The sequence below is a fragment of the Nestor notabilis genome, unplaced genomic scaffold (genome assembly GCF_000696875.1).
Source record: "Nestor notabilis isolate BGI_N333 unplaced genomic scaffold, ASM69687v1 scaffold7833, whole genome shotgun sequence".
NCBI classification, from domain to species: domain Eukaryota; kingdom Metazoa; phylum Chordata; class Aves; order Psittaciformes; family Psittacidae; genus Nestor; species Nestor notabilis.
The window spans coordinates 61215-88085 of record NW_009922335.1 but is presented as its reverse complement, the minus strand read 5'-3'; the positions used below and the strand labels follow the sequence as shown (position 1 = coordinate 88085).

Below are 26871 nucleotides of genomic sequence, written 5' to 3'. Positions count from 1 at the left end.
AGGAATGCCACTCACATGCTGGGTCTGACTTGGGTGTGTGGGAAGATTTTGGTGAGCTCCTGGATGATACTGAAGGTGTCCGACTAGTGCTGAGCATTGAGGCACCAATATCAAGTGCATTAAAGTGCTGTTCAGGGTCCAAGCTGGCGCCACTGTCCTAGAAAAACCAAACCAAAACAAAAAAAAGGGAATAGCTATTGCATCTGTTAGGGTAAAAACATTTTGAAATGCATCTAGCAATGGTTGCACACCCAGTTCTTTGGCTGGGCTAAAATAACTGAGCAGAACTAATCCCAGGTGGGCCAGTAGAAGACCTGGGCACAGGTGTCAATTCCCATGTAAGTAATGCATTTTACAATTATTTATTTCCACTGAGTTGGAAATAAATAGCAAGCTACTGCCATAGTAATTTTGTGCCTTCACATGTGTTTCTGAATCTTTTGTGTTCAGTTGGATGTGACAGCAACTGCACCCTCTGTGAGACACTCAGCCGTGCACTGAGGAGGAGCTTTTCTTTCTTCCCTCAGCAGATCACTGAGATGTAGCTAAGAAAGCTGATTGCCAAAACATGCCCAAGTGAATCTAAATGGTAGTATCTTGCCAAGGAAAGGTGGAGATATCTTACATTGTCCCTGCCCATGTTCCACTTAATCCGTGGCTGCTGCTGATCTCCAGGTTTATCCTTTCATGAATTTACACAATCTGTGTTAAAATTATTCAAGTGAGCAACGAATTCTGAAGTTGAGGGAATCCACCCAGAAAGACAATGCTGGAGTCTTCAGTGATGTTAACATAGGAACAAATTGTGATTACTACATATATTCATGAAAAAAGCTTTTCTACTTGTACCTTTAGTGCTGAGGACACAACCTCTGAGGACACTTCTTCCAAGCCCATCTCCTGTCTCCTTTCCACCCGAACATCTGCATAACTGAATGGAAAATATAATTCTGTGTATGAACATGGTACTGTTACATTTCATAAAATGTACTTTAAGCAAGCAAAGGAACAAATTACTGTAACATTTTACGAGTTAAATGAACAGCTGAAACATCACTTAAGTCAAATGCTACCGAATAACACTTGAGAGACTTTCAATTTTCAGTTTTTGCTCTGTTCCGATCTTGCTGAAGTCAACAAGTCTATTAAAGAAGTATACATAAAGGTCAAGTTCACATCCTACAAGCACTTTATGACTTCACTGGAAAGCTTTCACACATCTCTTTAAAAACAACATAATGATTAGAGGAAGTGAATAGTAAAGGGATCTGCCTATTCTCTGGTTTTGCACAAAATTGAAAAATGCAACAGTTAATCTGCCCCTAAATTCATGATTGAAAAATCAAGCTTAGTATAAAGTAAGGTTTCATAGAACCACAGAATCACAGAATGGTTTGGGTTGGAAGGGACCTTAAAGCTCATCTAGTTCCAACCCCTCTGCCATGGGCAGGGACAGCTTCCACTAGACCAGGCTGCTACAAGTCCCGTCCAACCTAGCCTTGAACACTGCCAGGGATGGGGCAGCCACAGCTTCTCTGGGCAACCTGTTCCCATGCCTCCCCACCCCCACAGTAAAGAATTTCTTCCTAATGTCTAATCTAAATTTGCCCTCTTTCAGCTTAAAGCCATTCCCCCTTGTCCTGTCACTACATGTTTATTCTGATCATTTTTCCATAATGAAAATATTTCCCTCAGAGAGCTTAATTTTTTGTTATGTAAAATATGATGTTTTTAAGAGAAAGTGTTGGCAGTCATGAGGATGTCTTTATCTTACTGTCCTTTATGTCCCTGCTGGTTGATATGAGTTTCCATACCTTACCACCATGTGTGTGCAGACAATGAACTCTGGCTTGGAGTTCCACTGGTGGTAGGTGATATAGTAATGGGTCTGGAGCCAGATCCACTGCTGTCCTTTGGTCAGAAACCGATAGCAGCAAGACTTCCCCTTGCCAAACTGCATCACTGTCAGCAGAAAACACACACACGGCTTGTAGCACGATTTCTGATGTGAAAATGACAAGAAACGTGAAAAAAGTGACAACAGTATCTGTGACCCCATTGATTCCCAAGGGAGAGAGGAGTCAAAGCACCTTTCAAGTGAGTGGTCCTGTCAGTCTTAATGATAGAGCAAAAATCATAAAGATCAGTAGGTATCTTCTTGACACTTCGAATGGTACATTCCTGTGCAGTACAATTAACCTTAAATTTGGACACTAGTGCATTAATATGTGCTCCAGTTTAAACATAGGTCTTACTCTGGTTTATGTGCTGATCACATACTGCTTAATTAGGCATTTGGGATTAATTTCTAAAAGTGATCATCTTAAGTTCTGTATCAGAAAAGTACAGGATAAAAATGCTTGAAAAGATGAGCATTGTGTGCAGATGGATTCAGAATGAAGTGAGTACAGGAGATAACATTGTGCGAAGACAAAAGTAATCAGAAATTAAAATTCCCAGACTGACAGGAATTCAAATGGCACTAAACTGGGGATCATAGAAGGTTTTAGAGATTCACCAACAAAATTAATCTCTGCTTTTTTCCCCCCAGTGATTTCAAGGGTTTCCCAAACATGCACATATTTAGCCTTTCTATATTTTAATCTCATATGAAAACTAATGTTGACCAGATATTTTTACATCAGACACTCAGAGGTTGTAAGCTGAGATGATACAGCCAGTTCTATAAGTAAATATTTGAAATGCCTTGCCTCATTTTCTTTACTTAGTGAAAAAGTTTTTCAATTAAATCTTAATAGACTATATTCAATTATCACAGGTAATCCTAAAAATCTGGTGAACAACATTAGGGTAAATCATCTGCAAGAGTTTTGCAAAATACAATCTTCTCTGAGATTGCTTGAACTATTCCTGCATATTCATTACTAATAGAGCGGGGTCTAATTTGGCATATTTTATCCATTCAGTGAGTCTTGTTGACTACTTTGGGGATATGGAGGTTAAAATTGTATTTTTCAGAGCTTGATAAGTCTGGCCCAGATGCCGATCAAGCTGCAGTGCCCCCAGTCTGCTGCAACTCTGCTAAGACATGCAGGTGAGAGGCAAGGGTCCAACCTCCCCTTCCAAGTTTAAAACAACTGAAATTTCATTTTACTGAAAAGAGGTGTCCCAGTGACTCCACAGGAACCTGGGCCATGCGATACTTACAGTGTTCATGGCACCTTGCTAGCAGCTCTAGGTCATCTATATGGTAATAGTCGTAGCCAGAAGTACCCAGCACTTCAAAAGGCAAGTATCCTATAATCGGCGGTGCTCTGCGGTTAGGCACAATATAAGTGAATTCATAAACCACAAAACAAGCAGTTCTGCATGTTGACAGATATGCAAAAAGCCCAGATCTGCTCTTGCTTATCGGTGTACAGTTATCCACCCCCAGGAGAACGAATCCGGACTTGCCCTACCTTGTGCCTGGGATGGCCAGCTGGGCACAGCAGTGCCAGCAGGCACTATCCTCCCAGGACAAGGCTATGACAACCCCATCTCTCCAGGGAAAATGTGGTTGTGGAAAGCAGCTCAGCTTCTCAGGGACCTTCACACAGGAGGAACCTGCTGTGAGGGAGCCATTCTCTGGCTGTTCCATGGTCAGGGGCTCTGCTGCAGCTCCCACAGTCCCTGCACAGGGGAAAATGCGTGGCAAGGTGACAGGAAGCCATCATCTGCTGGGACTACAGGGGTAGGAGGGGAGATCATCTGTGCTGCTTCTCTCTGGGTACCTGCAGAGCTTGTCTATGGTATGCTGAGGCAGTTGCTTTGTACATTTGCCAGCATGGTTGCCTCAGGCCAGCACAGACTTTCCCTCTGTACCTCGGTGAGAACTGCACACACAAAGTCAATGGCTGGATTTGGAAAGAATGGTTTCTGCAGCTGTGTAACAATTAGATCATTTTGCCATGTGACAGACTCTGGTCCGTTGATATTTTTAAAGGAAACGAGAACAAGCTAATCACAAATTCGGCCTGAGAAAAAGAGTAGTTTTGTTTTAAAAGACTGATAAAAACAAATGCAAAACTAAATGTAAAATCGTAAACATCAGCTTTTGCAGGAATTTCAGTGGCAGCCCTCCTGCTCATGCAATTTAGATGTGAAATGGAACACTATTTGAGAGAACTGCACTTATGAGAACAGCAGTAGACAAGCACCGAATACAACCAGGAGTGCTTTTCTTGTCACCAACCTGTGATCCAGGAACAAAAATTTCCACTCCAGACTGTGTCGTGATGTGAATTCCTCTAGAGGTTCTTCCACGATGCACATCTCCTATGTGGTAAAGAGCTGACTTAGAGAGAGTTCTGCTTCACCTAGCTTTTGTTAGCTATAAATACACAGTGAGTAAGAGGAGAAAACAGAGAATTTGCACATTTTCTGGCAACAACAAAGAGCAATCTATTGTATTTGTCAATGCCAACATTTTTGCAGGAGTTGGGAAGAAGAATGTGTGATGCACATGGACTTAAGAGCTGAGATTGTTCTTTGAGGTGCCAAAGTTTTCATGGCTTTGCAGCAGTGCTTGAGGTGTAATGGCTGTGCTGCCCACAGCCCCAAGGAGCAATGCCCTTTTCCAGCATCCAGCCTGTGCTTGGTCCCACCTGGGTTTGTCATGACTTTCCTCACTCTTTGTGTTACTGAAGATACCTACCACCCTTGCCCAGTCCTTTTGGATGTCTGCCCTCTCAGCCCTATTTGTGAAAGGGGGACACTCTCCTTCCTGCTCAACAGCCAAAGAGGAGTACACGCTTTTTGAGGCAGGCAGCCTGCATGGAGACTGTCAGGCAGATGAATGGTAGTGGTTTTGCCTTGCACTTCACTCCAGTGAGTGAAGAAGCAGGCCTTTAAGACTCACAGAAGCCTGTAGCACTTGTGATAATGATAACTAATAATTGCAGGGAAGGAGGCAGGGCACAGGGCTGTCTGTGAGGTGGGACGTCCTTGCCCCAGAGGGGTGAGGATCAGGAGGCAGTCAGAAGTGATTAGGTGCTGGGTGGAGGTGGGAAGGGGAGGACGGACAGCACTGTGGTGCACACTCATGAATGAGCTGGGGCTGGCTGCGTGCCCCAGCTCCCCTCTGCCAACTTCTCTTCTCCCACTAGCAATTTGCAGGGGCACTTCCAGCCCCACGAGCTACCTGGAGTCAACCTGGAGGCCCCTGGCCTGGGACTTGCCAGCATCATCACTCAGGATTTAGTGGCATCCAGGGTTACCATATGTCCCATGTCTTTGTTGCAGGAGGGTCTCCATCATCATTATAAGGACAGCCTGCTCACTGGCCCCCAGTGTGCCTGTCCTCCTGCTCTCTAGTGGACATCCCCCTGTGCTGTGGGCTCAGTGACACCCACCCATGCCTGCACTGCCACTTCTCTCTCTGCTGTCCCTCTGCGGGAGAGAAGTCATACAGACCACCTCTTGGGACCAGAGGACAAGCTGAGGCACGCTGCTATCAAGCATTTCTTTGATACATGTCAATGCTTACAAAGTTGATTAAACTTGCTGGCTGCACAGAGGCAAAAGGCTTCAGGCATGCCTTAAATTCCTCTCTTCCCCCTCTACAGTTTATGCCAACATACACCCTGATGCCAAGAACATACCCTAAAATTCAAGGTGCAACATGCAAACATTGCTGTGTGCAACCAACACACTGATTCTGCCTTCATTAGCAGGTTAGAAAAATATTTTGCCTTCATTTTCGAGGAGGAAGTTAAGAGCGGGGGTTGAGTGAGTCACTCAGGTGAACTGAAGCAATCAGTGTCTAGGATTTCATGGCAGCTAACACCTTCTTCAGGTTGTTCAGCAGCTGCTTCCTCCCTAGCACTGGGCAGCCCATTGCCACATGCAGCGCACTTAGTTTCCCTGTTTATTTTGAGACGTTAGTTACCCAAAGACAAAGGAATTTGCTTTCAGGGTCCCTGGACAACCTTAAATCCAGCCCCTACTCCTAATACGATTACTGTGGTTAAGATTTATGGGAAGTGTTCTTACTCACACAGAAGAGGCTCTACTGGGGCCCCCCAGTAGCCTGCTGTGGCCATGAATCACTTGAGAGTGCCCTGCAAGTCCCAGAGCAACAATGGAGCCAGGCCAAGGGAACAGTGATTTGATATCATCCAGGTCTCAGCTAGGTTAAAAGTCTCTTAACCTCTGAGGCCAGGACACCTGATGCAGTAGCTCACATTTGTTAATTAAGGACAACAGTGCCAGGCACAAGGTTGTGTGGTCTATCTTTATTTACAGAAGCAGCTATCTTACTAGCAGGATCTGGGAGAAAGGGAACAGCAGTCACCTGAAGACACTGAGGGGCACAAATGAAAGCATGAGTGGCCATCTGTACACTGTCATATTGCAGGAACAGAAAGCAGCAACGAAGAAGCCAATTTCAAAGCGACTGTGCAATTCCTAATGCAACGAAGGTTTCCATCTCCCATGCAAGGGGAGCAGAAGTGACACCACTTCCGCATATCCTGGCTTGCACTGATAATCCTCTTCACTGGATTTTTATGCATGAAATGTGATATCTGTAATCCATTCAATTAGCAAAACTAAGAACTCTGCATGTCACCCCATCTGAAAGCGTTTTGAGAAGTTCTGAAATGAATGGGACCCAGGGTATGCACTTACCTTTAAAAACTGAGGCGTTGCCAGACGAACAGTTGCAACAAAGCAGATCTGCTTTCCTGGGGATGTTCTGTAAGCCCTTGGGACAGCATCATCAAAGCCATTGCAAGTGGAGTTAGGCACTAGGTAGGGAAAAAACCAGGACACGGAGTCATGCCTCATACGAGATTTGCTCTTCCTGACTATTTTGCACACATGAAGCGTACTAATATTAATTTTATTCAGAGAAGTGCTCTAAAAGCATTTAAAGCTGATATGCATATATTTAAATCCAAGTCAGTCATGTTATGCAGAAAGACATCAGAGCTTAACTTCAAGTATGAATCTTATAGGTTAATCCTGATAAAAATAAGGCCAAACAGTATTAAAGAGCATAAACCAGCTTTCTGGAAAGAAACCCCACGCATCTAATTGCTCTTTTTCACCACCAAAAAACCCCCATATGCTGCAGCATGCCTAGTGCCCTGACTTGCATGAAGCAATGGAAAAAAACATTAGCAAGGGAGGTAGCTGAAGAGAGTTCATCAAGTTGTCAGTGGCAAAACACCAGGGCCCACGACCAGTGAGGCTCCATTGAGCTCGCAATGAACTGTCCCCAAGTGTGCTCAAGTTCTCCTTCTTTTAAAAAAGACACCCTAAAAAGGACCCTATGCATGGCGCAGGCTCCCAGAGCTGGGCATTTCTGGCAAGCCTGCAGATGGTCTGCTGTCTCCTGAAACACTGGGCAGAAGGAAAAACTGGATGTGATGTGGTTACAGATTTCGTATATGGTTTTTTATCTGTCTTTCATGATTGCATGGCTCTTGTGTCGCTTTGAGAGCCCACTAGCACCTCCTGCCACAGAGATACGTTGCCAAAAGAACGTGTTGCCTTAAGCTAGCCCACAGTCCCATGTTAGAATAACATAATGCAAATTCTTCCTCCAGATTTGAGCTGTTTAGAGATGGTAATCCTACTTTCACATCAGTGACAGAAAACTGTGCTAAGCTACAGTGGGAACTGGGCTGGTCCCACAAGTTCTTGCCCTGCCCAGCTGACTTTCTCCCTTGGAAGTGGAGAAGGTCCCATCTAGCAGCTGGAGTTCACCCATATGAGTTAACTTAATGCTAAAAAGGCATAAATGCTAATATTCTTTACTGTTAGGTCCCTATATACAACTTTGTGAAGTTTCCTACAGTTTGTCTCTTCTGCATAGGGCAAAGCAAGGGTAAGCATGACCATTCCAGTGAAAATTAAGAGTTCTCTATTCATCTGTGGAGAAGATAACTAGCAATTTTTATTCTGGGGTGCTTCTGCACTAGGCTTTAGTTTGCTAGCATAAACTGTAGACATGGAAGAAGTCTCAATTTACACACGTGCTTTTGGAACCCAGTCCAACCTATTAAAAGCCTTACAATAACGATACAAAAGAGTAACTGATAACAAGGATAACAGGGTATGAGAAAGAAAAAATAAGTACTCTGTGGAAAATTCACACCTGTGATTAACTTGTTTAGGCCACTGTGTGCATAATGTATATTGCACCAAAAAGGGGAAGAAAGATTCCTCATTTGAGAAGCACAGATGTGCACGTCCACAGACATTACAACCCTCTCTTGCAGCGGAGTCTGGAGGGCATGGCTGACTGGATATTGAGATAAAAAATATGGGCAAAATCCTCCTCCTTTCACCAGCAAAGCACACTTGCTCTGGGGGTTTCTGAGGAATATCTATTCCTGTACTGCTCCTGGGGTTATGTGCATATATGAGGGCTTCTATGGGATTATTAATACAAGAGATGGTAAAAAACGTAGAAAGAGTTAGGAGCTACAGGAAACAGGAGAAGCCTGAGTAAAGAGTTATTGGTTCATCTCTGACTTGATTATTTTGTGCAAGCCTGTCGATTTTCGTAGTCAGACCTGTTTAATAATTAATAGTATTGCTATAAACCCACATCAAGGGCATTGTAAAAAGTTCCTTCCAAGCTTCCGGTGTAATATGTTGTCACATTTGAAGTCAATGGGGTTTCTCTCTGCAGTAGCCAAGTTCAGCAGCTAATGTTTTTGTACCTTAGAGCCCAGCAGACTGCGCTCTAAGATATGAAAATAAGGGAAGAACATTCTGCCTGTGAATTACAGGTATGATAAGTTAACCTAGTTAGTGAACTCATGGGCTTGTAAATGACACCAGTTGCAGAAGAAAGTGGAGACCGAGTCACACCAAGGAGAGCAGATGGCTTTTCTACGTCAGCTGTTTGATGTAAACAGCCATGGGCATGACATGTATTCCCAGAAGAGAGCAGAATACATCCCTGAATATGGCATTTACAAAATAGGATTATGTTTCCAAGAGGTAAAGGCAATACTAAAAGGGTAATAATTATTGTATAGAAAAGCTATGTAGTAAATAATCTATTTTGGATGAATTTCAATTCTGGATTTCACCCAAAATGCTTGGGAGTGTTGAACTTAAGTGCCAGTGAATGAATAAGCCCAAAGAGATGAGCCAGAGCTGGCTGAAAGTCATCCATCTTTACTTTGAACAAGTACTGTGCCATCTCCATGCTCAGATGCCTTTGACAAAGTCAGAGCATTAAAAGCCTCAATGATGCAGGCAGATAGCCACCGCCTTGCAGTGTACCTCTCCATCTGAAAATAACAACTACAATAACTGAAAGGAAAAAAAACAAAACCCTGACATTTGTTTCTGAATTACTTTGCTGCCTATTTTGTTGATATCTGTTCTTTCCACAGCTCTAACTGCACAGCCTGTTTTGCTCTGCCCCTGCAGCTGATCAACAAATTTCAACCTTTTTTGTTGATAAATTTTAAAGTGTAGTTAAAAAAAGAGATCATTACAGAAATGAAAAAAAAATAAAGCATGCCTTCTGAAAAATCATACTTTATAATTCTCCAAGTCTCTTTAAAAGAAAACACACAACATCTTGAAGTAGCAAAGTTCAGTAGCGAACTTTCTGAGAGCACCACAGAAAAACAGTGGAATGGAAAATATAGGATGAAGTCTGAGGATACGATGATGTTAACATTTATAAGTCAAATACAGGTCTCAGTGCTTTTGTCAGAAGGTGCCTGATGAAATGTTAAGCTGGTTATTAACAAGTGGGCTTGGGTGAATGAGGACATGTGTGCTTCACAATTAAATGATCTAGACAAAATATCTTGAGTAGAGCATTAGAAGGTTGTGTTACAAAGCTAAATACATAACCAGAAAGATGAAACAGTTGTGTCATATGTATCAGTTAGCTGATGCTCCTTAGCATGAATTTGAATAGTTTTTGCAGTTAGCTATCAGACCTCCTGCTCTTACAGCTACCACAAAATACTTTTGTAAAAGTATTAAATTACTTGCAAATATCATATAAGAAGATAGAAGGAAACTGATTTGTCTATATACAGGGTTTTCTGTTGTTACTTGGGTTTGTTTTGGTTTGTTTTTTTTTTTTAAAGACCAGGTCACTAAGGAAAATACGTTAAAAATAAGTAATATATATAAGGAACCAAGCCCTTAACTACCATAGATGAAAAGATTTTCATCCTTAGGGATACAAATCATGCCACATGAAATGAATGAAAACATGTTTAAAACCCCCCAGATGCCACATTATTTAGTTAATAATAGTACAGCAGTCAGTTGCTTGGTCAGTCATCTTATTTTAACTTAGGTTGTTTAAAACATATTCTTTCCGTAACAGCAAACCTCTCATTTATGCCATCTGAAAGAAGAAACCCCTCCTTCTTGTTTTGTCAGTACATGTTAACGTTTAAAGAACCAGCCTTAGTGACTGTCAAACAAACTGAGCAGTGATTTCAAAAAATGCAAGTCAGACCAGAATAAAATCAAGATTGTTTCATATAAATACATTCAGACCACAGATAAACAGAATATTCAGCAATTAATATATATAATAAAGAAATCTAAAGTGCCAGCAGCAAGCCAGACTGCACTCGATAGCATCAGATGAGTAACAGTGACAGTGTCCATACATTACTTTTCTACTTTGATCTACTCTCTCCTCTTTCCTCCTCCTGTTTCTCCCCTTGCCATCCTGTGCTGATATGAACCCTGAGTAAATTCTTTAGGACAGGAATAGTGCCTTTTTTCTGAAGCGCCCATAGAGAGCCCAGCATAAGCACTGCAGATTGATAGCTGCAGCTTCTATGATATTGCGAACAGCAAATAATATGTGGTTGGTTGTTCTGATCAAAACATTCATTTCAGTTTGAGTTATTCTTATCAGCTGTTTCTGCATATGCTCATGGAGGCTCAAGATCAATGTATCTTCCGTATAAATCTGTTTGTTTCTTTTAAAAAGGAATTCAGAATGAATTAATTTTTCTGTGAGTGAAAAGACTTTTTTTCCCCTCAGCATAATAATTTTCTAGATGGTTATTCTTATCTCTGATAAATGCATCAGCTAACAGTAGAGTATCTGCTATTATTAGCATCCAGTAACCAGATATTTCCCGAGTTTCCATGTAACTGGGAACAAAAATGCACAATTTTAAATTCCACTATACTATTTAATTATATTACTCGATCGGGAACTCTTTTCACGTAACGATTATCTCCTCCTTCAAGAGGAAAACTTCAGGCATTTTGGATGAAAGGGCAGATCTGCCACTGTAAAGATGCTGGTGGTCCTTTTTTGTACTAGTGAACACTTTGAAAGGCAGACTCTGGCTCTGTCCGTTTCAGGAGGTTTTAAGCAAGTATGCCACCTCAGAAATAGGATACCAAAGCCAATATTTGGTTATATCATTATGAGAGATTTTTTCTGTTTACAAATGTGCAAATAGTTTTCACAGGAGGGATAAATCCAGCCCACCTTATCTTTTCTTATCAGAGTAAGCTATTTAGCAGCTTTGTAAAATAATCTATTCTCTCTTAATTTGACATTTTACACTGTGAGCTAAGCATTCCTTGGATTTTTTTGAGGGTTGTCTTTATTACTTGCCTCCCCCATCAGCCCTCTGGCAAGACTGGATGGGAGCCACTGCATTATTCATAGGTGATGCTGACATGACTCTGTCCCTTATCAGCCAGTACTGGTCATAGAATCACAGAATAGTTAGAGCTGGAAAGGACCTTAAGATCATCTAGTTCCAATCCCCCTGCCATGGGCAGGGATGCCTCACGCTAAACCATGTCACCCAAGATTACATCCAGACTGGCCTTGAACACCGCCAGGGATGGAGCATTCACAACTTCCTTGGGCAACCCATTCCAGTGCCTCACCACCCTCACAGGTACAGTGATGGCACTTGGCTACCTCTGATGCTTGCATATATTCATCTCTCTTGTTAAAATCTGGACTACAGAACCCGAAATATATAAAAATATTGGAAAGAGTTCCTATTTGCAAATAAAACCCCCAAAACTTTATGCTTTAAGAGCAAGTAGGCATTTCTCACAGAAGCAAAAAGGGAAGTCCACCCTCCTTTTCTGAGTGGCCTGTGGGCCACCTCCCCTCCTCTCAAGGGGCCACCGACTCTTCATGTCAGGCTAGAGTCCTGCTTTTCTCATTGAAGTTTAATTAATGACGATTATATAATCCTCCCGAATGCAAAACCAAATCTCTTGTATTTGATTTAGCACAGCCAGTGACTCATGCAGTCACTCTGCACAGCTCACTCTGCTGTTTCTCCGGTCGGCTGCTCCTGCTTGGGCACAGCTAATTCAAGGGGGCTTCGCTCATGTGCGGGCGGCTCGTGTCACATCCCTGGTGTAGATACAGCTGCAGAAATGACCTTGCAGCAGGGGTTACAGAGCACAGCTTCCCACACACCATCCCTGGGACCAGCCCAAGCGGGGACCCTCTTGCTAACCCTGGCACTGGGCTGTGCTGCTCCTTCTGCCTCCAGCTATAGCTGAGCCCAGGAGCTCTAGGGACAGTGATCTTCCAAAAGACTGAACACATGCCATCACCTATGTGAACTTTCCCAGGCAATTTCTGTGGCTGCACATGCATCTCCCTGTGCCTTCTGGGTTGGCAAAGATGCCAGTGACTGCTCCTCTTTGGGAGTAGCATGGGTTTGATGTAGGTTATGCATGATCTGGCTCCCTGACAGCAATCCTGGTGACAAGTCACCTTGGTAGGTATCAGGTATTTGTTCTATTTTAGCAGACAAAAAAATCTCTTTGGTGTCTCAGTACAATGGCCTTTAAAGCCCCAGAGCTCCAGCTAAAGTTAGGGAGAGCAGCTAAGCCCCTAACTGGCTTTCTAAGCCTCGATCCTTCAAATTAATCCATTCAAACCCATCCCTATATGATGTTCTCAGCCATAAGGTACAATGCAATCAACAGAGAAAGTACGACGGAGGACAGGAGGGGGTAAGGTGACTGGGACCCCAGCATGCATGACCTCCTTCCGCCAGGCACCACCATTACATGAGCAGTGAACAACAATACAATGAGCCAAAAAAGATGATAATTCAAGGGACATCATGTAAAAGGTTATGTGGAAGTAGAATAAAGCTAGTGACATTTCTATTGTAGAGGGCAAAAATGGACCTACCAGTTCTTCAAAACATTAGTGAAGATTAAGTGAGGTTTTAGGACTGTCACTGCCATGACCCTAAATTAACCTAAATTAATGAGAATGGAATAGTTAAGTATTGTGATGGGATACAGCCTGACCACGGATAAAAGAGTTTCCCTGGCCACAGAGGCTCTGGTGTCCCCACAGCAGGAAAGTACAGGCAGGGTGGCCTCAGAGTACACTGAGCAAACCATCAGAAACAAAGGTAGGATTGGGTGGCTAAAAAGGAAAGGCAGAGATTTGTATTTAGAGAAGAACATCCTGTATCAGTCTCCCATGTGTAAAAACATGCTCACACTTCCACTGCTGTGAAAAGCTACAGGGAAAAACATTCTTGAATACATTCATAAGGAACATCTCCTGCTAATTAAGCTTAATTTGCAATTTCTGTCTTTCTCCCCCAGCTAGCTCTTTTTTATCTTCAGCTTAGCCTCCTTCCTTCACAAACACCTCCAAAAAGCAGGATTTGGGGCCAGCTAATCCTACGCACATAGGAGGAGCGCTGCCCTGCAAGTGATATGTGTCTCCCCCACCACCCGTCCCACCACTTGTCCCACCACTGTCTTTCTCACCCACTTGGCCTCACACCTAGAGGGGGGGTGGCTGGAGAATGGGTATTTATTTAATGGGAGGAAGAAGAGAGAAATTACTGGCAGGTCTGGCAGGTGGCAGCCTGGGAGGTGCATTGGCTGGGGGAACAGTGCCTGATAACAGGGTGTCCTGGGATGTGGGGTGCCAAACAGAGGTGGGAATCCAGCCCACCACTGCACCCATCAGATGCTCAAAGGTGTCCGTGCCGCAAGTCCCCTTGCCAAAGCACAGCTCTTTGCCCCCAGGCCTGGGGCTGGAAAGCTGTCCAAAGGGCAGCTGTATTCATATGGTGTTTACTTGAGCTGATGCCCCCCATGCCTTGCTCAGGGTTCAGCCAGCTGATGCAAGAAGCCCAGTGGAGCTAACAACAGCCACTCCAGAGGTTTGCACCCTCCTCTAGCTGCTCGATCTGTCCTTGGCCCAAGGTTATCACCTCCCAAGCAAACAGAGGTCACTGCTGCTATATCACGAGTCTGGTACACTTGCTTCCACCTTTACTGGGAGGTGGGTTTGTGGCTGGATTAGGAGCCAAGGTGCTGTGTGTGTGTGTGTGTGGAAACAAGGGGGGGCCATGGTGGTGTCCCCTGGCCAAGGGGAAGCAGTGCCTGGGATGCACTGATGAACAAGTATTTCCACCCGGCTTTGCAATCAGGAATCTAAAGTCAGGATGGGCAAGCTGCTGGGTTCTGCAAAGGGGAAATGGGAATGGGGACAGGAGGCATCATCTCACAGAGTGGGGGCAAGGGCTATCCCCTCCCTACTGAACAGAGGGTCAGACTGCAGCAGAGATGGGAAGAAAGTAGAAGAGGCAAAATAAATTTGAAGATTTAGAAAAAGGTGGCACAGAGGGAAAAAAAAAAAAAATGAAGCAGAAAGCACATGTCTTATTTGAAAGCTATAAGCTGGGGTCTTTGGAAAATGATTTGGTGTCTTCTGAAATCAATATGTTCCCATTTAGTTTATATGCATTAAGCTAGGGAAGATATCCGTAATGCAAGTTTTATCTTTCTTCTGAGAAATAGCCAGTGATACGAATGCTGGTATATGAAATCCTAACAGGTAAGAAGGCAATATTAAGGTCATGCCAAAATAAAAGGCTGAAAAATCCTTGAAGAAAATGGATCAGAAATTCCCCTGGTAGAAATGTATCCTTATGAGTCAGCACCTGAAAGCCAGTTTCTGCTCTAGAAAACAGAACAGCTTGGTGTATGCGTCTGTCAGGCAGCCGCATTTCACTTCATTCAAACTAGAAAGCATACAGGCAGTTACATTTCTTATTACAAATAAAGCTTCAAATCAGATGGCACCAAACAAAAAATACATATCTCCATCCTGCACGTAGGTTTCTATTCTAGTCATGTGGAGCAAGAGCAGAAAGTTAAATGGGGACAGGGACTTTTTTTCTCGCAGTGTGGCGTGTGGTTTTTGGAAAGCACGGTGGGGAATTTTTTTTGCGGAGGATGACCTATTTGGAACAATACCAGCAACTTTGGAAATGCCACTCTGGAGTTCAATCAGGCAAGTAACTAAAGCAAACTTGGGCAGGCAGGGGAAGGGAAAGTAATAAAAGGGTATTTTATTTCTGACACTAATGGCCATGCAGCAATCTGTTTGTTAGGGAATGGGCGAGGTGGAAATATGCCCTTCATCCCATAGACAGACTGTGGCGTGCTAGCGACTATGCTGACTGCATTTCTTTTCTCATTTTGAGAGTGTTGGGTTCTGCAGTGCTGGAGAGGAATGTAAAATGGCAGCTGGAGAAGGAGGAAGGTGGAAGTGTCCTCAGCCACTCCGATGCCAGCAGCAGGGGGCCCCTCACTGCAGTGTGGGGCAGTGGGTGCAGGCACTCCATTACATGGACTTTGCAGAGAAGGGTGAGCGGGCAGATTTGGCAGATTATCAGTTCTGGCACAGAACTTGTGTTTAATGTAAGCCAGCAGATAAGGTAGCAAGCTTATTATTTAGTTAATAGGTAGAGTCTTAGCACACAGTATTAGTGAGCGCAAACACTCCTCTGAACCTGCCATTATTTGCAAGCTTATGCAGAGTCAAAGGATCACTTAACAAGTGAAGGGCAGTAACAAAAGCAACTAACACAGTTTCACTCTTCGTAGGTATTTGTCCAGCTATTGAAAATCAGCAGCGAGATGCATGTGAAGCAAAATTTATCCCATAACATTAAAAATAGTCTTTTCAGTTAAAAGCCTGTCTTGTTCAATGGAGCAATACTTATATTTTATTTTACACAGCTAAAGTAACATTTATACAACAATTAAAGCTTACCATTGCTGTAAGACCGAAAATTTCCTACAAATTTTATGTATTCATATGTTGGAAATTCCTTTGGGTTCAAACTTCCTCTCAGAAGATGACAATAAAACTCTAGTTCATTGTCAGCTGGATTGTTAAAAGAAGAAGAAGAAGAAATAAACATGCTATTTAAGCTAAACACAACCAATGGTGTCTTCCAACCCCAATCTTGCATCTGGCAGCGCAAGAGCAGCTTGTTACCACTCAGAGTCCTCTACACCGTTGTGCTATATGCTATACATGGCAGGATCAGAGCCTCTACGAGGAATCACCTTGCAGGGGTGCAGGTTCTTCAGGGCTGTGCACAGGTCTGCCCACAGTTCAGGGACAGCCTTTGTGGATAATTCACTCTCCTCTTAACGCCACCTTCACCACTGCCATAGCATCGGTGTAGTGAAGGACAGAATTGGATCCTTCATTTATAGCTTTTTTTTTTCAATTTAGGCTTTGCATGACTTACATCTGCTTTACATCTTCTGTTGGAAAACAATGCCTAATTACCTCAAAATACCTATTAAATTAACTTTGGCATATTAGTGATCAGCTGCAGGTTTTGTACATGCAGTAGATTAAGCAGCTGTACATCTTACATTATCACGTGTTTTTTGGTTTCCTATATCTTACCTCCTAAAGTGAATAGGGATGAGGCAAATAAAAGCATTTTTAAGAAAAACCAAATTCCATTTGAAAATAATTACAATGATTTTACGGATACTTTTCAACTGGAATGCAAACCAAAGGTATGCCACATTAGCATATCTCTGAACAGCATCTTACTCGAACAGACTGAAATATCAATTAAGATGTGATTTGTCTCAGGTGAACTCTCAGTTTCCATCAGCTAACCTATTTTCCTCAGCTGTCTCAAAAGATACGATATTCAATAATTAACATAACTGCAAGTAGTCTTAGCCTAGTAAAATAAAGGCAATGAGTTTCATTTAAAAACAGAACCAAAGGGTCATTCCAGGTGGCAAGATCTTTTTAAAAGAGTATGAACCTAAGTTTTAAATTGCACATAAGAAACTCTTTCTGAGAGAAAATTTTTATCCTGCCCCTGCTTTTTCATTTACTGGATAAGATAAAATAAAACTTACTTTTTAGGTAGTCCGATGAGGCAGAATCTGTCATAAGCATACAAGAAGATAACATCTTATAAATTTCTGAATGTTCTTGTTCTGGGAGGAAATTTAGCAAATTCTGATCCAAGACATCGCACTGCAAAGAAAAAGGACCTTTGAGAAAAACAGAAATATCACAACGAGCAACGCTTGCAGAGATGCGCCGCAATGTGGATATGAAGCCTCTGGCAGTCAACTGGAGCTTTCCCACTGATTTCCAGGGACTCCTGACAAAGTCTAAAACAGGGAGGAAACTGCTGGGCAAACTGTGCAGCCATTTCTTCATGTGCCAGTTCTCAGCTTAATTCTCAGCACTCAGTGATACTCCTCTAATGTTTCTCAGAGACCATCAAATGCATCAGGTATATCCATACAATTAAATGATGAAATGTGGGAGTGAGCTGGAAAACGGGTGCCTGGCTCCCCATACTGCTCACTAGCTCCATGCACAGGCCTGTTGTGAATCACTGGAGCTTGCTCTCTCCATGGCAAACCCTGACTAGCAGGAGCAGCGGGAGTCACTCTGGGCCACCGGACCCAAGAGCTGGATCAGTTCTGGATCCAGTCCCTCCCTTAGGGAACCCTGTCAGCTCCTGGGAAGTGCCCTTGGAGCAGCAGCCGTTGCTTCCTGCTTCCAGCATCCTGGCAGGTGGGAGCAGGGAGAAGGAGACTCCGCACTCTGGGCATTGCTTTGCAGCAGCAGTAATTAGTCCCCAGGGAGGGGGACTTCATGGTGCCATTGTCACAAGCCCTCTGGCCAGCCATCAGCTGACTGCCCAGGTGTCTCCAACCCCATGGTTAGCTGGCATGAACCCTAACCTGTCTGAAATCTATGTACTGAGATTTGGGAATGGAAAGAGGAGATGAGTTTATGCAAAAGGCTATGACTGGCCCACGGTGGAGAAGACAGAGTCTGTCAAAGGGTTGCCAAGAGGAAGGTCTCACTCTGTTCAGCATAGTAACTAACATAATGCTAGAAGAGCACATCTGGAAGGAAGTCGTGAGATAAAGTGACCCTCTAATGGCATTAACTTACATCCATTCCACTTATGAGTACCTGGGGCTGAGCTGGCACAGTGATACAGCTTCATGTATCATCAAAGCAGCTCCTATCAGACTGTATAGTTGTGTTGGAAATGTGTTAGCCCTGTATGAGACTGGCAATTTATTAATCAAAGTAATTTATTTATTTACGTAATTTACGTAATATTTATGTATTTATGAATTTCTGTTAAGTTTGCGCTTTGGTTTCCCCTCTGCTTTCCACCACGCCTGCAGTTCTGCATGGAATTCCTGTTTAGAGTAATGAAATCTATCAAATATACTTTGAAAATCAGAGTGCTATGCTTTATACATTATCTTGGTGCGATAATGTATCACTTTAGATTATTCAGTTTCAAGTATTTATTACATGTGCTTGTTACACTTGAAGATTCCTTTGGGGAAGAATACTTGAAAATTATTGTGACTTTAGTATATATTAATATGCATCCTACTGATACAGTATGTGATTAAGCTTTCCTATACATATGTATAAACATGTATAAATATACATACATAGAATCACAGAATGGTTTGGGTTGGAATGGACCTTAAAGATCATCCAGTTGCAACCCCCCTGTGATGGGCAGGGACACTTTCCACTCACTAGACCAGGTTGCTCAAAGCCCTGTCCAGCCTGGCCTTGAACACTGCCAGGGATGGGGTAGCCAAAACTTCTCTGGGCAACCTGTGCCAGGGCCTCAGCACCCCACAGTAAAGAATCCTTTCCTAATATCTGATCAAAAACTCCCCTCTGTCAGTTTAAAGCCATTCCCCCTTGTTCTGTCCCTACATGCCCTTATAAGAAGTCCCTCTCCAGACTACTTGTAGGCCCCCTTTAGGCCTACCTTCAGTACACCCACAAAAGTCCTTCTCTTTAGAAATGCAGATCTCATAAATTGTATTTATATACTCTATTTTATAGACACAAACATATTTATTTTACATATATATGTATATCTATACATATTCATATGTATATTTATACGACATTTATATACTTATACAAAACAAAGTACATTATTCATACAATTTTGGGCATATGAAGAAAGAGCACCTCACGGGAAACTACAATTGTGAGTCCTGTTTGAGGCTCTTGGTACAGTTTCAGAACAGGAATTTTTCTTTCTCATTCCCTTTCAACCTGTAAATGGTAGATAATGATACTTATCCACCAGTTCCACACAAGTCTCATAGAGGTTAATTAATCTCCCATTCACTCATCAGTAACTGCAGGAGTACTAGATGTGAGCTGCCACCTCTCCTCAGACTCACTATTGCTTCTCCAGTGACCCAACCATGTACCACCTTTTGTCTCCATACTGTGACCAAGCCCTGATTCTAAACTCTAAACCTATTACCAGTTCCGCAGCATCGTTTCTGTTCAAGGCAGTAGCTGCAGAGGCCTGTGACTACACCTGCAGTTGTAGTTGAAAAAGACTTCTCTTCCACATACTCCTCAGAGCAGCCTCCTGCTCCGAGCACCAGCTATTCATTGATTTGTGAGCGCTGGCATTTATATTTTTGCTTTCATCATGTACCATATTCAGAATGGAATGTTTGGTTTGCATCTGCCTTTGCTGTTAGAAGTACCATCTTTTCTACTTCTTACTGCATTTCACAACTCTTGCCTCCTGGACAGGTTAGGCACACCCGTAAAGCAGCACATGGAACAGCATGTCTGGATGTTGTATGTATCAAGACTCCAACGATATTCTTGAATCAGTATGTCAATAAAGAATATATCAACAGGTCAAACAGCGAGAAGGAAACAAATATTCCAGTCTCGCTGGAGCTGTAGGAAATGCCAGGGAAGCTATTCAGAGTTAATTCTGCACCAGACATCTGGTGCCATAGCAAAAAGGTGACTGGAGAGATGGACAAAATTTGATCATCACAGACAAAAATGCATCAGTTGGAGAGGAACAGTTTGTAGCTTTGTCTAATTATTCTAATTATTCTGCTATGGGCAGTCCTGCCCTGCTGGCAGGCACAGTCACAAGGCATTGCTGAATGAGACAGGCTAAGTAGATAAATTACAGTGGCTGTGGGTAGAGTGGTTAGATGAACTATGCTAATGTGTATTTATGCTGCTAAGCTAAGCTTGGAATCTACTCTGCACCTTCAAATCAATGGATCCTGCTAACAGAAACTTCTGAGTATTTGCCCTTGATAGCTATGGCAGGAAAGAAACAACACCTTTACATACATGGATGCTGTTCCATTCTAAATACAATACACCAAATTCTGCAATCATTTGATGCATAGATAAAATATCTGTGTGGTTTCAACAAAACAAACTTTCTCCAAAATGGAGCTCCTTCCCCACCATTTCATTGCTTTTGGGGGGCAGTAAGGAAGAAATATGGTGATTTATTCCTGCTTCAGGTGAAAAAAGCAGGGAAACTGAGCAAGCATAGTCACTATGGGAATGGAGAGGTGGAGGGCTGCAAATGATACAAGCTTCTTTCCCATCAACCCAAAAAGGAAAGATAGATAGCTCTGCTCTTGTGCACTGGGATTTGGCCCCTCTATCAATCTGCAGCGATGCCCATTGCTACCCTGTAACAGCAACACAGCATGCATAAGTTTTGTACACTGTAAGATGCTATGCCCTGGATTTTTCCACCCTAATGTTTAACTATCGTGGCCAAGACAGTGGAGCAGCTGCCTGATCTTCACTGGGGAACCCCTGGGGAGAAAAACCCACTCAGGAGAAGCTTATCCCTGCCAGAAGCTCACCTCCTGCCTTTGCACAGCCATCTCCCCACCAACCTTCATGGACCGCCATGTGGGCAGGAGCCAAGTGCAGACACCTTGGCTATAGAACTAAAGCTGGGTGAGATGGACACCAGTCTCCCAGTCTGTGCAGCACCTTCTGCCTCAGCCCATGGACAGGCAATGTCTATGGGAAAGCTACATCTCCTCCTGTAGCATAGAAATAAGTCACTCTGCTGCCTGTGTTTAACTGTTGCACTCAGCAAAGCAGGCAAGAAGGGACAGGGAGGACCCTCTTGACTGGTAAATGCTGTGAGTTGTGACCAGATTTCCAGGAGATTGTTGCACTTCAACTAGTCAATCTTACTATGTGAGCTAAACATGTCTTTACATCAACCAACCCTAGGAGCAGCCTCCAGATCTTGTAAAAACAAACTATTTAGAATTACAACAGAAGAATTTTGTGTTGAAAACACTCCATGGAACTTAGGGAAGCTGTATTAAAGAGAATTGGATATATTTGTTCTCAGCACTAGAGTCTTTTATGATTTTAATAAAAGAAAATACATCAGATTTCTTGATAGGGGCCCTCAGAGAGCCCTACTGCATATTCTGCCCAGTTTTGCTTTCCTTTCAGTATGCAAAGCAGAAGATTTGCAGAGTATTTTTCACCCCTGCAGCCCCAGAGGAGAAAGAATTGGTATTTTGCCCCTCAAACATGGCTGCATTTAGCTTACAAATAGATCCTGGAGGTAAACAAAAAGGGCCACATAGATTCTCCAGATAGCACTCTGATTAGTTTTAAAACTTAAAAAGACATATGGAAAGGGCAGCGTGGGACTACAATGCACAGTGTGCACCTAACTGCACACTCAGTTGCCTGCGGCTGTAGTGATATGCCAACCTTGGTCAGGCAGAAGCCTTTATTACTCACTCAGTTTCAGTTTCTGGGATGCACCCAGCCATTCTGCAGGCATGTGCTGGTGGAGCAGTTTTTAACCATCATCATTCCACCAGCTCTGAGAAGATCTGTGGGAACATCTGCTCCACCTCCAGCCCCAGCAGATCGGTCTCTGGCTTGGGCTGCTATGTGCTGCTTCTCTGCACATAAAATTAATGCCCATCTCTGTGCTTAGCTTGGGCTGGATACCGTGCAAGATTATCACACAAGGCATGACTTCAGGAGGGAAAACCAATTTAGTCTGTGATGGTCCAGCTCAGGAATTATGAACCTGAACCCATCCATGCTTAAGCCCATCCCTGGGCTTAAGGTTTTAGACAGAGAGTCTGAAATGTGGCTTCCTGAAGAGTAATACTTTCCCACAGCTTTCACCATCTCCAGTAAGAATCAATATTTGCAAGGGATAGAAATGAAACCCCCAAACCATGAAAGACAACGAGATTCCATGGAAATCAATAAGTGTATGAAGACCCTGAATGCCGGACAGGGCTGTCTCAGCCTCTGAAGTGAAGGCAAATGTCAGAAAATAGTCAGCTACCGGTTTTCTCAACCGTTGTGGGTTAGAGAAAACTGAAATAGATTCAGTTCAATCTGTTGTTGCATAGCAATATTCCTGCATTTACCAGGAGCTGCTGCCTTTCATCAAGTTCCTTTCGTCTCAGAAGAAAATAATTTTTGTTCATATTACAGCAGGTAGCGTGTGTAAAGTATATTTGTCTGGGTGGAAAACATAACACGTATTTGGTGAAAAAGTAAATGAGAGAAAAAGAATTGCAATTTTCCTAGGAACATGGCGGGGGGGTGGTACAATAATGAATTGGCAGCTATTTTTTTCTCCTGGGCATGTATTTATTTGAGACCAAGCTACTAAAAATGAGTGTGAGGATTAATCCTTAATTATTATGCCATTTCTCCTAGAGCAGCCTTAGCAACAGGAACATGGTTCAGAGCAGTCCGTCTCCCCTGCTCCTCCAGCCCAAGCTAGCACATGCAGGAGTGTCTCCCACAGCAAGACCCAGCAGCCTGCAGATAAAACAAGCTCTATGTGCCGGACCCAAGCACCAAGCATCAGCTGCTCCTCAGAGCGAGGTGTGCTCCCCTTGGGAAAGCACAGCTGAGCTGCGGGAATAGCTTTGCAGCAGCTCCCATCTAGCTCTGAATTCAATGGTGTTTTTGTCCTTTACCTCCCTGGGAGCAGAATAAGGCCCTTAACAAGCTCCTCACTGGGCTGCCAGCAGCACTGGTGCTATTCTCTGCTAGCTTAGAGATGGATCAGCCAGGTCACCCTGTCCCTTCCCTGGCCAGAGTATTCCCGCAGAGCTTTTTCCTTTCAAGCCGAAGTGCCTCATAGCAACAAAAACCTGAAGGGTATGAATCAGATGGAGAAAGAACAGAGCTGATCAACAGCAGCAGCCAACATAGCGCAGGGACAAAGCCCCTCAGTGCATTTTCAGGAAAACAGCACCCCACAACCACCCTTTTACATCTTTTTCTAAAAATGCAGGGTCTGATCCTATGGTGTGTAGCAGAAAAGCCAATGACAGCATTACTCACCGGTAAATGCCCTAGAAGGGGTGTGATGCTATCAGACACATAAATGATGCTTCCGCCCGTGGTTACTGCTATAATGAAGCCATCTAATGCCTAAGGAAAACAGAGAAGTGAAGAATGCTTTAATAGGAATGAGTGGAGTAAACAGGGCATCTCATTGTGTGTTGATCAAACCAGTTTGACTTCAGCACCATATTGTTATCAAGTTGTAGGAACGTTATCTCAAGTTGCAGAACAGTAATTCTCTGATTTTACAGTCTGATTTAACTTTTACAGCATTCTTTGTAGTCTAATAAAACCTACTATTGAAGCAACAAAGGGCTCACAGGAACATTTCATGTCTCAGTTTTTAAATTAATCACACATTTTAATAATGCAAAATGACTAAGACTGGATCCCTTGGAAGTTATTAAAATGAACATTTGAGCTCTGTGTAAATATCAAAGGATGATGAAAGGATGTGGTCCTATCTCAAAATGGTACTTCTCTGCAAACCCCATAAATCTCAGTTTGTATTAATGTAACATTGTATATTGCTGGGCTTTCATGTAAGTAAAAGCAATGCAAATGATCAAATAATCCTTAGCCTGAGTTTTAATTGAGTGATTTATTTTAAAGGTCATGGTATTAGATTACTCATTCCACCCTTCTGCAGTTTCTTCTTTGGTCCCACCTTGCAGTAAGCTCCTTCACTCCTAGGACTGACGGGGAATGTCAGCCTTATTCCCATCCTCTGCAAAGGAGCAATTTCGCCTTCAAAATTAGTTTCTTCTTTAGTCTTAGCCGCAAAATTTTGAGCTAAATGTTGTTCAAAGTTAAATCTAGGTAGATTTCCAGATCTAAAGCAACCTACTCTGAGCAGACCTCCCCCCAAAATTAAGATTCAATAGTAGGTGCTCAGGGAATATATTAAAATCTTCCTGTTGTAATGAAGGAGTCATTAGTGAAGCTCCCAACGCCTTCAAGTGAAGCAGGTCTGGGTCCTTCCTGCCAGTTCACTGGTTACCTGGAGTCAGTGTTGCCTGCAGAATTTGAGCAGTATGGGCATAGCAAGCACAACTGAATCAGAGCAGAGTTTGACTATGCTCCAGAGGTGATACCTGTTCAGGAGACAGGTGTACTGCAAAGAGCCTGATCAAGGTGTTACGGTGTTACAAAACCTTACTGCAAACCCAGGCATGCCTCCAAGCCAGACTAGCAGCTGATCCTGTGAGCCGCAGCACATCCTTCCCCCCTGCTGACTTCAATAAGGAAAAGAATTCTGAGAGCACTGGAAAATGCTAATTGTTTTTCAAAAAGAAAAAAAAAAAAGGAAAACACAAAGCCTTGAATAAAGACACAAACATATGTTCCTCTTTCCAGAGAATGCTGAGCACCCGCAACTATTTAAGTCAATGGGAATCTGCTGGTGCTACAATCCTTTGAAAAGCAGGTCAATAACTTATACCCCAGTAGAAGAGCGTGTTTAGCATCTCTGAAAACCCTCCAGCTCCTATAGTTAGTTTGATTTTGTTCATCTAAGTGCAGAGAATATGTTTTTCTTTAGTGTAGTACATTCAAGCTGTTTTCTAAAAAAGCAGGGTAGCTGTTAACCCATAGAAGAGAACAGTGGTTTTACAAGGCAGCTGGATTGTGCATGTTACTATGGTGAACGTTGTTGGATAACTTTTTTTTTCAAATCAAGTCTTTATTTCATATCCAATGCAAATTGTACAAAGTGACTCGCATCAGAATTCTGTGGTAAAATCAAGTTACTGCACGCATGCATAATTCTATTTTTATTTACTCGCAACTGGTCCTTCCAACATTAAGAGGGCATGCCCACCTTCGAAGATTAAACTACTGCGGCAGTCCTACATGAACAAACAGAGCCTAATACCTACTTTTATGTAATTTGATGACAGCCTTTTCAGTGGGGTAAGAAAAGGCCATTTTCAAGAAAGCTGATGTACCACCGCAGTCAATTATGCTCTGATTCTTTTGAATTAGTGCTTGAAAAAATCCTTCCCGTCTTTTAATAACAGGATGGGAAAAACTTCAAGCGGTCTTGTCCAAATGTTAATAAAATAAGATTAATAGAAAGGCAAAAAAGCAGAGAATGATGAACAGCTAGCTCAACAGGACATCCCAATACCCAATGTTATCTTGAAGGGCATGGAAAATCACAGTACCATGAAGGTGATTTATAGGCTGGGAAACTAAAAGCGATTGTTTTAATCTGAAATTGTGTGGCATACAAGTAGAATCAACAAAGGCCCAGCCAGTCAAGACAACTGCCAATTTATTGCTATCTGAGGGAAATATTTCACTGCAGACTGAAGGAGTTATGTATGTGAAGTTCCTGCACACTGAGATGGGAATGGGCGGTTGTCAGTGCAATAAAAGCAAAGCATCTCCTAACACTGGACCAGGGGAGTCTCACATCTCATCACAGCAAACTACAATGGCCAAGGGACTGCCAGCCCCTGGAGCCAGCAATATGCCCTGGCTTTGTGCCACCCTTTGGTGGGTGAAGTTTTTCCCCTGCACTCCTCCCTGCCTGCTGCCAGAGCCTGATCACATCCCACATTCAGATAATTTGTGGGAGGAAGAGAAGCTTGTTCTCAAAGGACACTGCAGGACCATGCAACCTCCATGTGTTTAGTATGGGAGAAGATCCTTGCTGGAGAAGGTTCTAGCTGTTATTGAGAGAGAAAAATGCATTTTAGCAGCTCATTTGCATTTCATCTTGAACCTACATAAATGCCATTGAGTCACCCCTCTTCAAATCCCAGCTAGCATTAAAAGCACCTATGGTATAATTTAAAGGTAATTTAAAAACTATCATTGCAAAATAACCCTGTTCCCTGTTAGAATGAAAAGTGTTTGATAAGGGCCTTGAAAATCATTAGAGTGGAAGTATTAACTGTATCAAACCAAGAGAAGCTGTCAGGTTTTATCTGCTTGTACAGCACCTAGCAGTAGAGGGATGCGACACTGCTGCTTTTTAGGTGCTAGTCTTGCATAAATATTAGGTAATAATAATGCCTTCCAAGAACAGGAGAAAAAACTGCTGTGTGCCCTTTTCCTCACCTCTGATTGTAAAACTAAAATGTAACCTCTGGTTTGAATCCCTCTGTTGGAATGCATTTCTTGGGAGTCCCTGTGCAGCTTTGCAGGCTGTGGTAGCACGGTGTGGTGGCACCATCAAGATTAAAAGAATGGAGGGACCCTAATCCCTTGCCCCAGAGACAGCTCTGCTTGACAGCCAAATACAGCAATACCTGAAACCTCCTCTTTCGGAATGACAGATGACATTTAATTCTAGATGCATGGGCATATCCACGACTGCTAGACAAAATTAGGAAAGGTATATATGCATGTTCACCTCCAACATCAGCTGGGTGAATTCTTCGTTGCTGAGAAATGAAGGC

The 26871-nt window shown here is 42.9% G+C and overlaps 1 protein-coding gene across 1 annotated transcript in view; it reads right to left on the bottom strand.

The window, feature by feature from the left end:
* NPAS2 (neuronal PAS domain protein 2) overlaps nucleotides 1-26871 on the bottom strand; it is a gene marked incomplete at its 3' end in the record, with an annotated part of 48630 nt that overhangs the window by 13333 nt on the left and 8426 nt on the right. The window contains exons 3-12 of the mRNA XM_010011567.1: nucleotides 26826-26871; nucleotides 23462-23551; nucleotides 17164-17284; nucleotides 16040-16153; nucleotides 6631-6749; nucleotides 4196-4278; nucleotides 3169-3275; nucleotides 1815-1962; nucleotides 850-931; nucleotides 16-157 (exon numbers count right to left, since the gene is read on the bottom strand). The exon at nucleotides 26826-26871 is cut by the window's right edge and continues 64 nt beyond it. Coding sequence (XP_010009869.1) covers nucleotides 16-157; nucleotides 850-931; nucleotides 1815-1962; nucleotides 3169-3275; nucleotides 4196-4278; nucleotides 6631-6749; nucleotides 16040-16153; nucleotides 17164-17284; nucleotides 23462-23551; nucleotides 26826-26871 — 1052 coding nt within the window. The remainder of the gene's footprint in view (nucleotides 1-15; nucleotides 158-849; nucleotides 932-1814; nucleotides 1963-3168; nucleotides 3276-4195; nucleotides 4279-6630; nucleotides 6750-16039; nucleotides 16154-17163; nucleotides 17285-23461; nucleotides 23552-26825) is intronic.